Source organism: Artibeus jamaicensis, unplaced genomic scaffold, assembly GCF_021234435.1.
Source record: "Artibeus jamaicensis isolate MK-2021 breed Jamaican fruit bat unplaced genomic scaffold, CSHL_Jam_final scaffold_1019, whole genome shotgun sequence".
Classification (NCBI taxonomy): Eukaryota; Metazoa; Chordata; class Mammalia; order Chiroptera; family Phyllostomidae; genus Artibeus; species Artibeus jamaicensis.
In genome coordinates this window covers 11,168,906-11,181,794 of record NW_026522025.1, presented here as the reverse complement: position 1 = coordinate 11,181,794, position 12,889 = coordinate 11,168,906, and the positions used below count along the sequence as shown (strand labels likewise).

The 12,889-nt window shown below is 39.8% G+C and overlaps 1 protein-coding gene across 3 annotated transcripts in view; it reads right to left on the bottom strand.

Annotated features, from left to right (window-relative positions):
* Window positions 1-12,889, bottom strand: part of PATJ (PATJ crumbs cell polarity complex component) — a 321,583-nt gene that overhangs the window by 228,889 nt on the left and 79,805 nt on the right. For all 3 annotated transcript variants that reach the window (XM_037136218.2, XM_037136219.2, XM_037136220.2), the window contains exon 18: window positions 5,736-5,945. In XM_037136218.2, coding sequence (XP_036992113.2) covers window positions 5,736-5,945 — 210 coding nt within the window. The remainder of the gene's footprint in view (window positions 1-5,735; window positions 5,946-12,889) is intronic.

Below are 12,889 nucleotides of genomic sequence, written 5' to 3'. Positions count from 1 at the left end.
TCTCCACTCCGGTGCTTATCAGCTCACTATCAGTCCCAGGTAATAACATCGCCACTGATTTTCAAGTCAGAGCTACATACGACAACCTATGCTAAATACTTTCATATGATTCATCTCAGCATAATCTCTCCAACAGTCCTATAAGGTCAAAATTTTATGTTGTATATCTACCTAAAAATAACAGCAAACATATATTTATCACTGGTATAGGTTTAAGCACTTTAAATAATTCAATTCATTTAGTGCATATATATTCTAAAAGTACGTGCTCTTCTTAACCCCATTTTACAAATGAGTAAAAGGGACACAGTAATTTGCCTTAAGTTTCATAACTAGTCAGTTATATACTGAGAACATGAACCAGCTGTGTGGCTCTAGAACCTACAAGCTCAACTCAATGCCAGGCAACCCCATCTTGTAGGTGAGGAATGGGAGCTGGTGAGGTTAAGTAAGTGGCGCAAGGACACATGGCCTTGCAGATCACAGCACTAAGCAAAGACCTGCGGATGCCTGGCTCAAAAACTCCATTGCCAGCTCTATTCTGTTCTGAAGATACAATGAAGTTTTTACGGTCAGTTCATTCATTTTTTGGATGTGGTCCATCTGAGGTGAGTTTGTAGAAAAGAGAAAGCAACTTACACTTGATAGATAATATGCATCTGGATATGACTATAATACATGGTTATATAACATCAATAAATATGTAGGTAAAATATATTTATATGATATAAGACAATAAAAAATCACGCTGTTCCTGCCAACCAGACCTTGGGCCTTTTTATTAAGACTCCATCCCCACTTCCGCTGAGGAATGAGTAAACATTCAGTGATTAGATAAGTGGCCACCAGGTGAACCATGAAAGAAAGCGAGACCTCAGAGAAGATCCATGCATCACCATTTATGGCTCACAACAGAGAGTTTTGCTAAAAGAACCTACATGTTAAAAAAAATTACTTAGTGGTAATTCCACTAAGAATTTTTAAAGTCTTGAAAGTGACCTTTCTCTCATCACTTTATTGGCCCCCCACGCCCAAGTATCCTGACAGCCTTCTGGTCACTGAGGAAAACCTGGACAAAGGTCCACCTCACAATTACTATGTTCTAAAACCCTCTAACGGTGAGGCTCCGAGGTCCTGAGGTTTCTGTGGCTCTACTCCTGCCAGAAACAGCACAGGAATCCATACCCTGTTGGTACTAAGTTCCATTTTTTATATTGCCTGAAACACTCCCTTAAACTACTTCAAAGTAAAGTCATGCTGTGTAAGTCTTATGGGGCCATAAATTGTTTGTGATTTCCTCTAGCAGACCAAACAACCAGGCAAATAACCATCAGGGAAAATCTAGACAAAGTTCCTGCCACAATCCAAAATACCAAGAAGATGAGGTCTCTTTCCTTAATTTGTCCAAAAATCAAACTGGGCATCTCATGGTATATATTAGCTATGGCAACACTCACACACCAAATATACAAATGAAGTCAAGAATTTGACTTATCTATGTGCTACAACTCATTGTGAAACATTTAAAGTCTCTGATAGGTGTAATATACAGACATCTCTATGCGTAATACATGAAGAATAAAAAACTAATCCATGAAGGTCTTATTGAAATTCCCCAGTACAAAAATAATACATAATGCATAAATCTATCTATGCTAAACATATACAGGAACATATCTATCTATATCTATATGAACCCTTATAGTATGTTAATATATTTCATAAAATAAAAATTTTAGAGTTAAGAAAGACCTTAGGAGTTCTCTAGGCTTGTTCATTCAGTCTTCTCAGAAATGGAAAAACATGCTGAGAGAATAAAAGTGGTGTACCTATGATCAAATAACAAGGACAGTGTTTCTCAAAGTACAGAATTCTGCATTAGAATGACATAGGTGAGTCACTGAGGTTCTTGAAGAGCAATCAAAATTTTTAAGTAAGAACATCTGAGAGTAAAACCTGTGCAACTGTGTTTTAACCATCTCCCAGATAATTCTTACGTATATCACATGTCTTTGAGTTTGGAGCCCCCTGGGCTAACTCATAGCAAAATTAGAAACATTCTAGATTCCCTGAAATCCAGTCTAATACTCTACTATACCATGCTATTTCAGACATGTTGCATGCAAATTGTACTAGTGTCAACAATTTAAAACAGGAATATATGGCATCATGGCTAAGAGCACAGGGTCTGAAGCTGCCCTGCTGAGTTTATATTCCAACTCCACCCCTTAATAGTTATATTACATTGGATAAGTTACTCAACTCCCTGTGTCTTGATTGACTCATCTGAGATAAGGGTAATAGAACTACCACTTAAAGTTCTGTGAGGATTAAATTAGTTCATTCATATTAAGGGCTTAAAATACTGACTAACATATAGTGAGCACTTAATAATACTTCAGTGATGGTTGAAAATTATCATCAAGTAGACTTCCAGTCAAGATAGCAGTGTAGACAGACATGGCTCACACATTCTCACAACCACATCAAAATTATAACTAAAATTTAGAATAACCATCACTCAGAACCATCAGAAATCGAGCTGAATGGAAGTCTGACAACTATGGAATTAAAGAAACCACATCCATCCAGACTAAACTGGCATGCTGGTAGCATATCTGAGACTCCATCAACCTGGCTAACACTGCTGGATCTGCCTTGGAGGTCCCCTGAGACTCTACCCTACCCAAATTATGGGCCTGCCCCAGCTGCTTTTCCATAAGAATGGCTGGTCTTGACTCATGCTGCACAACTTCCTAAATCCTCTCAGACAAGCAACAACTGGCTTCAGCGAGCTCCAGACCCATACTAGCAGAAGCCAGGCTAGATTCAACCTGGCTAACACTATCTGCCCCACCCTGGAGATCCCCTGAGACTCTGCCCCAATCAACTTATGCCCACTCATGCTGTTAACAGTGACTTTTCCATACAGATGGCTGGTCTTTGCTCATGCCCCAACATTACCCTAAATCTTATCAAACAAGCAACAGCCAGCCTCAGTGAGCCCCCATCACCCTTACTAATTGCTAAGGGGCTCCAGGCCCGGCACAGGCAGCCCCCAGCTTAGATTCACAGTCTGGCTGCCCCTGGGGATCTCCAAGCCCAGCACAAGCAGCAGCCATCTCAGACTGCTCTATAGCTCATGCAGCGTGGCCCCAGGCAAAACACAGATAGCGGGCTGATTTTGGCCAGCACCACCCAGGAAACCTCCAGGCCAGCACACCCAGTGGGCAGCTACAGATCACGTCACAGCACCATCACCCTGCCCCTGCACAGCTGATCCTCCACAGTAGGCTGAGGTAGGTGATAAGTGGTTACAGCCAGTCCTTGCAGCTGACTAGCCTAGGTAAATCCCTCCCATTGTTCTGCCAACAGCAACCAAGGCTCAACTACAAGAGGAGAGTGTACTCACCCCACATGAAGGGCGCACCTCAAGTACCCAGCTTGGGTGATAGGGGAGGCTGTACCACTGGACCCTATAGGATACCGACCACATTAGGCCACACTACCAAGGAAGAGTCAAAGCAGCTCTCTTTAATACATAGAAACAAACACAAGGAGGCTGCCGAAATGAGGAAACAAAGAAACATGGCCCAAATGAAAGAACAGATCAAAACTCCAGAAAAAGAACTAAATGAAATGGAGATAAGCAATCTATCAGATGTAGAGTTCAAAACAATGGTTATAAAAAGGCTAAAAGAACTTAGTGAGGACCTCAGCAGTATAACAAAGATTCAGTACGACACAAAGATATATTACTTGAATTGAAGAACAATTTACAGGGAAACAACAGGAGAGTGGATGAAGCTGAGAACTGAATCAATGATTTGGAACATAAGGAAGCAAAAAAAAAAAACAACCAATCAACAACAAGAAGAAAATAGAATCCAAAAAAATGAGGAAAGTATAAGCAGTCCCTGGAACAACTTCAAGCATTCTAACATTTGCATCATAGAAGTGCCAGAAGGAGAAGATTAAAGTAAAAAATTGGAAATGTATTTGAGGAAATAGTAAAAGAAAACTTCCCTAATTTGGTAAAGGAAATAGACATCCAAGTCCAGAAAGCAGAGTCCCAAACGAGATGGATGCAAAGAGGCCCACTCCAAGACACATCATAATTAAAATCACAAAGTTTAAAGACAAAAAGAGAATCTTAAAAGTAGCAAGAGAAAACAAGTTAGTTACCTACAGGGGAGTTCCCATAAGAGGTCATCTGATTTCTCAAAAGAAACTTTGCCAGCTAGAAAGGATTGGCAAGAGATATTTAAAATCATGAAAAGCTGAGACCTACAGCCAAGATTGCTCTACCCAGCAAAGCTATCATTTAGAATTGAAGGGCAGATAAAGAGCTTCCCAGACAAGAAAAAATTGAAGGAGTTCACCATCACCAAACCATTATTACATGAAACATTAAATGGACTTATCTAAGAGAAAGAGGAAGATCAAAACTATGAACACTAAAATGGAAATAAATACATAGCTATCAACAGTTGGATCTAAAACACAAACTAAGCAAACAAGAAGAACAGAATCATGGATATGGAGAGGGTTTGATGGTTGACAAAGGAGAGGGGTTGTAGGGGAATGGGTGAAGAGGTGAGAGAATTAAGAAGCACACATAGGCAGTTACAGAATAGCCATGGGGATGTAAAGTACAGTATAGGAAATGGAGTAGCTAGAGAACTTACATGCATGACCCATGGACATGAACAATGGTGGGGGAACTGCCTGAGGGAGTGGTGGTGCCGGGTGGAGGGGGATGGCTGGGGGGACAACTATAGTAGCATAATCAACTAAATATAATTAAAAAAAGAAAATTATCATCAAATATTTTTTTGCATTGGGGAACCTCAACAGCACCATAACTGTAAAGTGGCCTTCAGTCATAAATAGCAATCTGACCCAGTACATGAGATTAAGCAGTAAGATGACTTTAAGATGGCTGGACCATATAGAAGTTTACATGGCAGGGTTACAAGGCACTTTGATGGTCGGAAAGCATATTAAAATCTCATTGCTACATGGTTAAAATGTTATGGGTAACTGGATTTGACTTATTATGCCATCTCAACATCATTTCCACATGAAAGTTGAAATGCATGAATAGGTTTATTTTAATTTACACCATAACTAATGTGACAAGGCCTTAAAACAGCAATTTTCAACCCTTTACATCTTATGGCACACACAAACTAATTACTAAAATTCTGCAGCACACCAGAAAATATTTTTTTGTTGATCTGAAAAAAAAAGTATAGTTTCAATTCATTCACACTGGACAGCTACTGTTCTATTGACTGCTGTCATTTTTTAATTTGACAGTCTAAGGGGAATGTCAGGTATTGCATGTTTAAATAGTCAGGTATCACGTTTCAAATATTCTTGGGGGCACACCAGTGTGCCGCAGTACACTGGTTGAAAACTGCTGCTTTAGAAGACTGTGCTAAAAGCATGAAGATAAAAATAATAAATGTGGTACTTGCAGGACTAGTAATGTTAGTAGCTAGCATTTATGTAATAATGTGCTAAGCATTTAATAAATATCATCTTTAATTCCCAAAACTCTATGAGACAGACAGTATTTTTTCTGATTCTGTGTAAGTCGAGGACAGAAGGATAAACATACAGTAAGCAGTAGAACAGGGATTCAAGGCCAGGTGCATTTGTCTCCAAAATCCATAGTCTCAACTATTACACTATTATCACTTCCTAGAGTAACAAAATTCAACACTTACCCCCAAAGGCTTGCAGATGCCAAGGCGTACAGTGCCCGGTGGCACAGCTTTCAACAGTTCTACAGCTTCAGCAAGTGAGGTGTTGTCCAGACAGTGCTGGTTGACGGAGACCAGGCGGTCTCCAGGTAGCAGTTCTCCACTTTTCTCTGCAACACCCTCCGCCACCAGGGAACGGATCACAATCACTGACCTCGTGGAATCTAGGGGGTCCTAATGATCAAACAAACAAGAAAGGTGAGTCAGTGCCAAAAGCAACTATGCAGCCTTAAGGCAATTTAGGTTCACTGATAAACCTCATTCAAGTGTTTACTTCATGTGTCTGGCACTTCGGATATTCTTCCAAAGAGGACACAATCTACTGAACTATCACCACAAACACCCACAGGTATCAGTCAAAGTGAAGACATAACCATACCAATTTCACAAATTGCATGTCTGAGTATTCCATACACATAAATTTATCTTTTAAACTTCCTGAGGACATATTTTGTTGAATAACCAGAAGTCCAGGAACAACTGGGCAAGATTCTCTGACATCAAGCACAGTCATATTGTGGATCAAAGACAAGCCCGTCTCTTACTGCTCTTGGGTGATAAGTAGGCTTCACGGGAAGTGGGCTGTACGACAGTCCGTTCTTAGGCATCCCACCAGGATAGCATCCTCCTGCTAAATCACGTAAGTTCAAAAAAAGACATGGAAACCATGGCATATTGCACTGCATTTGAAAAGCAGGTTTAAAAATAACGTAACCTAAAATTATGAGACAGTACAGCTAGCTATTCATATGGAGACATACAGAGAAAATGAGTATCAGTTCATGAAAGAAACTCATGCACAAACCTCTCTCATCCATATTTCTTTTCACTAAGCACTGAAGATAATGTGGACATAAATACATTTGGTTAATAAATATCAATTTATAACCCCACTATTTGTATTTTATTCCACAAACACTGGTATATAGCATTTACTATGTCAGGCTCTGTTCTCAGTGCTTGACAATCATTATTTCAACAAAAAAACTTTAGGATGTGGGTAGATTTATTATCTGTATTTACGAGGAAATGGCAGGCCAGAAAGTTAAGGAAACTAGCCAAGATCTCTTAGCTGCCTCCTTAGTCCTCCCTTTGGACCCCCGTGCTCTGATACTTGCCCTGCACCAGAGTAACAGAAGAAATTGGAAACAGAGTTGTGACTGCAAAGACATATTCACATGGAAATCTTCTGGTTCAGTAGAATCTCTTAATTTGTCCTAATGGTGGAGGTATATGATTACATCACTAAACCTCAAACTTAGCAAGGGAGAGAGGGAAAGGAAATCCCAGGAACAGTAGCATTGGCTTTGGTTGTCTATTTTGGTCCTATCGTACCATTATGCACAGACTGTTCCATGAAGCAAAGATGTAGTAACATGGCCTTCTTCCACTGCTAGTTTCTATTAAACTCCTCCTCAGGAAGTAGAGAGAGACTGCCACATCTTGTGTTAGAATTGTAACACTTTGGAATTGACAAAGAGGGAATCTGCCCACTCCAAGGCTATGTCATTTGGAAGTGTCTGACATTTCCTTTGAACTTTTCCAGTCCAGTTTCCTATACCTGTGTGTTTCAGATATCAAGGTTCATTTTCAAGCACTACATAGAATTTTAAACAAATACATCATATTTGAATCAACACAGGCTGCACAGCTAATTCCATGAAAAGTGCCTTTGAACAACTTATCTTACTCTCCTTAAGTAACCTTGCTTTTCCACTCCCAAGTCCAGGGATTCTTGGTAAATTTCTAACAAGCTCTGATCTATGACCCAAGATATTTATGAAGAGGTTTGAAAGTACAAACCGTCATGGGACTGCATTCATAAAGAACATAGTGTTAAACCATAATTACACCAATATTTTCAAGTAGAGGGAGCTATTGCATAGGAAGAGAATAGAAAAGAACCAAAAAGAAAAAAAATACAGTGGTGTATCAGCAGGCAATCAGCGCAGCAATATAAAAGAGCTGTCTATTTTGTCACTGGCAGCCATGAATCACAGCACACTTTCCATTCTGAAATATGAAACCATTACATTTTAAGTTTGACACACTAATAAATAAGCTGTACAATTATGTCCTTCATTTAGGATGTCAGTTTTTGATGGAAGGCTTTTTTATTGGGGGGGAAGGGAAACTATGTAATAGCTTATTCCCCTCGTGAAATGCATAGAAAGCAGCTAGCATTCGTTCATGTTAATGATTACTCAACTTTCTTAGAGAAACCTGCGATAGCAAAATATACCAAAAGCAAATAAGTGATTTTACTACACTAGTGTGAGTTATCTCTGTAGTTTCATGTAACACCAAATCAAAACCTAGTATTTTTAAACTACTAAATAGATGCATTGGTTTTCCAAATGCAACCAGCTGAAATGATAATCAGAAACAGTTCAAAGGAAGATGAGCCAGGAAATAATGGGAAAGTCGTGGTGAGCACTTATTTACACGCAGTACAGCCTTCTTTAGCCCACCAACTAGTACCAGGTGGGCTTGCTTACCAAAATTCATTCAGGCTTCGTCCTCTAAAATTTAGTCCTACCACCACTTTTCCTGGAGAAGAGAACCCAACGGCAGCTTCTCTGTCGTTTAAAAAAAGAGAAACCACCCCCGTCCTGAAGACGCCCCGTTATGCATAATCACTGCTGCATTTTCTGTGATGACTTTCTGACCGTGTGGTCCCCCACATAGCGGAGTGCAGTGGCTTTAATGAGTAACCGTCATTTCCTTTCATGACCATCACATGAGGCAGCCACCCCATGTGAAAAGAGCAGCTGCTACTTTCTCCTGGGGTGGCTACTACCCTTGAGGTTTTGCTGCACTAAAAATGCTTTTTAAAAAGCCAGATTCAGGTTGCTTCTCACCAGAAAAGTCTATTTTCTCAAAATACAGTCCATATAGCATGCCTTTGTTACATCCAACAAAGTATTATAAAGATATTTCTCATAACCTCTACCCAACTTCTAGATGCTATGTTAAGTTTTTAAGTCCCCATCAGTTTTTATTGTCTTAGCATAATTTTAAAATCTCTAACTTTTCTTGTTTTGGTAAACAACACTGCAAGGAACATTGTATTCAAAAGTCAAGCTGTTTTAGTCTAAACAGCCAACAGAGGGCACTAAAGACCAATCACAAAGCACAAGAAACATCTTTTACTATATAAGCCATTCTCTTCTGAAGGGTATTTCCCCCTCTTTATTTAAAAGCCTTCTGTCATTATCCATGTTCTAATAGTATCCCATATGATTGCTTCAACTCAACCATTGATGGAAATTGCTCCCTGCAGCTCTTAAAAATATTATCAAACTGCTGCAATCAATTAAGAATAGTCAACTTTCACCAGAATACTATACAAGAAAGTAGATCTCATCTGAGTCCTCTTCAGTACTGAGTTGTAAATTCCTAAGAGAACCATCTAACTGCCATCTCACAGTGAGTAAAACACCATACCTGTCTGAAGAAAAGTGGATGCGAAGATTGTTGAGGTCTCCTAAAGTGCTGCTAATGTCTGACATTCATTATAAATACAGGATGTGTTGATGTGGAGGGAATCCAGGTTGACAAACAGACCCCTCTCCCCCCTTCCTCCCTTGGTGGCATTACCGTACACCCAAACATTCACCTCTCCCCCACACCCCACCCTTCCACGGAGTTGCTGACTAGGGCACGTCAATTTGTTCTCTCTCTTTCAGCCGATCCTATCTCTCCATTCTGCTGCCACTACCTGGATTCGGTTTCTTGTTATTTTTAGCCAGTTCAATCGCTAGTCTCCCAATAGGTCTACCTGTCTCCAATCTTACCTCCATTAGTCTATTGTCTGCAGACATTTTTTTAAAAGATCTTTAAAAATAAAAATGTAATCACAATTCCTCTTCGGAATGAAATACTTCAGGGATACAGCCTTCAGGATAAAGGTCCAACTTTTTGGCAGAGAAACCCCTTCGGATTTGTAGTTCTGTCTGGCCTCCTCTCCCTGTCCCCACATGTGCCAGTGCCCACTCTCCTTGGCCCCCACACTGTCCCAACGGTACAGAACTACTACAATTCAGGGACTGTGATGTGCTTCGGCATGCTTCGTGACATCCTATCAGCCATGGCACCTGCCAGGCAAGTCCTCCCTGCCCTGAGGCCTCTCATCCAAACGCCTGCCGCAGGGCCAGTTCCGGTGTTTCCTCCAATGGGAGCCTTTCCCTGGCTCCCCGAAGACGCAAGCTCTTCCTCACTGGGTGTGATCTCTAAGTCTAAAAAAGACCGTCCAGGGCAACACTTGTCATAATGTATTTTCCTTCCTGTCCCTGATCTCCTGGGTAAGTTAGGTTGTCCTGCTAGATGCATTCATAGCATTTACCTATTATAAAACTTTTGACAGTTTACTGAAATTAGTTTAACCATCTTCCCTACTAAAAATAAGCTTCGTGAGACCAAGAATATATTTGCCTACTTGTTGCTTTCCTTCCAGGGCCTACTCTAAGTGCCTGCCACAGAACGTACTGAACGGTTGAAATGTCGGACGACAGGCCAGTCAGTGTCTCTAGCCTCGGTGGATTACATGTACGCCAGAGGCACACCATTGTATACGAGTAGCAACGGCAACATCGACATCAACTGGGAACACTTCCTGAGCTCTTGCCATGCCAGGCATGTTCTAAGAATCTTACTTATTTAAACCTATTTAATCCTCAGACCTATACAGGATAGGTACCATTATTATCCCTTCTCTCCAAATGAGAAAATTAAGGCAGAGGAAAACAAAATAACTTAATCAAAGCACACAGTTGATAAATGGCACACCCAGAATTTAAACCAGTCAGTTAAATTCCAGAGCTTATTCTCTTAGCCACTAAGGGATGTAGCTCCTCTGTCTTAAGGTAAGTATTTGCTAAATGAATGAAAGAATGTTGAAAGAAGGCAAAATGTTAGAAGATATACTTATTATCTTGCCCAAGTGTGTAAAGCTAAGCTCCTTAAATATCGCACGCGGCCACTAGCGGTTTGCATTGCAGTACCCAGCCAGTGAAAACTTAGAGAGCCCAGCATGAACAGCATGTACAGGTAAAATACGCCTTTGTTTGCTGCATTTTCATTGACATTTACTTTCTCAAGAATCCACTCATTTGGTGAGCTAAGAACACCTTTAAACAGATAACAAACACGTGACAACCATTATACTTAAATGGATGGGATTCAAAGTGTCTCAAAGGTCTATAAAATGTATTATATGGATATTTGTGTCCATTCCCGCAGATCAAGGAGACCATAGTCCACATAAACTCAAGCAGAGTGCAGGGGCATCACCTGGAAAGGGCGGGGTGGCTCGGGTGAAATGTGAGCTCTGTCAGGGACACAGCGACCAGGAGAAGTGGGGAGCTCTTGCTACAAAGCCACTCCCAATATGAAAACTACAGAGGCAAACAAGTAAGTTTGGCAAGCTCAGAGCGAAGGCACAAAACAGGGAATGCCACAGAAAGAGAACGCAATGAAAGGAACAAGAAGAAAAGTGGTCACATTTAAGAAATTGGCCAATGCGCTATGAGTAAGGCATTTTTGAAAATAAGAGGCACAGGAGACATACACCAAGGACCGTGCTGACATTACACATTGACGAAAAACAAAACTCACAGAGCAACAATGACAGCTACGTGGATTCAAAATAAAGACTGACTTTGAATTGTTCTTTTAAAATCTATTCTGTATCCAACACCCAAATTTTTAAAAACATTAAGTAATGTAATTGGAATTTAAAGACAACAGCAGGAAAATAAAGAGATAGGCCATAGTTTATTTCAGGTAAAAATTTGTGTATAAGAAGCAAAATAGAGACAGACTCATAGAAAGCGAGCAGGATGACAGCTATAGTGGCGGGTAAAGTTAGGGATGGAGGGACTGAGCAAAAAGGAAAAAAAACCTCATGGACATGGACAACCATGTGAGGATTACGGGGGGAGAAGGGTATAAGGGGGCTAAATGGTAGTGGAAAAAATACAACAAAAATTTTTTTAAAATTTGTGTATAAACTACTTTACCTTTGACAATTTTGACACTTATTGTCAACTAGTTATATTCTAATATAATTCTATGTCTAATTAAAGTTCTGAATGGGTATATAGCTTACCACACCCCCAAGTACATGCTCTCCTGTACTCCATGAGTCCTTCTCCAAAATGAAATGAGTCCAAGGAATAACTAGAAAAACAGCTCGGAATGACGATGAAATACAAAGTGCTCTCTACACATGAACACGTCTCCTGACCAGTGAGTTCAGTGCTGTGCTGTATGCTCTTACAGAATTGGCCCACTGAACATCATTCCACAAACATTTATTCATATAAGCATGAGGAAGCATGTTTAAAAGATAATTTTATAGGATCTACATACTCATGTGTTAATTTATGAATAATGTAAGGTCACTAACTATGTAATCTTTGATAATTATTGTCCAAACGCAACTGTTGTCAACTGACAGAAAACTATGAAAGCACCAAATATTTGATTCTTAAAGAGTTTACTCTTAAATGTGGCCATTATTATTTGAACTAAAAAGTATTGAGTGAAAATCTGAATAATTTGACAGCATAATAAATTTTCAAAATAAGATCTCAGGGAAGTTAGTAAAATGGAGAATGCAGAAGAAACCACTGAGTTTAAAAGTCAGACAACTAATTCTTTCATCCTGGAGGTGGGACAAAAAAAAAAAACTGGGTACAAAGAAAGACAAAGGAGAGGTTTCTTTACATGCGCACAGAAATACATCTTAAGGAAAAACCAGTGATCATCAGATGCTCTGCTGTATAGCAGGCATAAATTAAAATCCCATTGTTAGCAATGTCAGTCATGAAACAAGAATCTAAATTTTTTTAAGGACAAAATATATGCAGGACAGACAAGAAGACAGCCAGTCAATCCACCAGCAGTAGGATGGGCAGGACACAGAAGTCAGGGAATGCGTTCTGAGCCCCAGTCTGGCTGTGCAGAGTTTTAGAGGTTCATTTGCTAAGTCAGTTTTCTCAATTGTAAAATGGACATATGACAGTTATAATGCATTCCACTAACTCCAGAATCTTATAACTAAATTTGACAGAGTATCTTGAGTCAGATTTGTCATTAATTTTTATGAAAACACT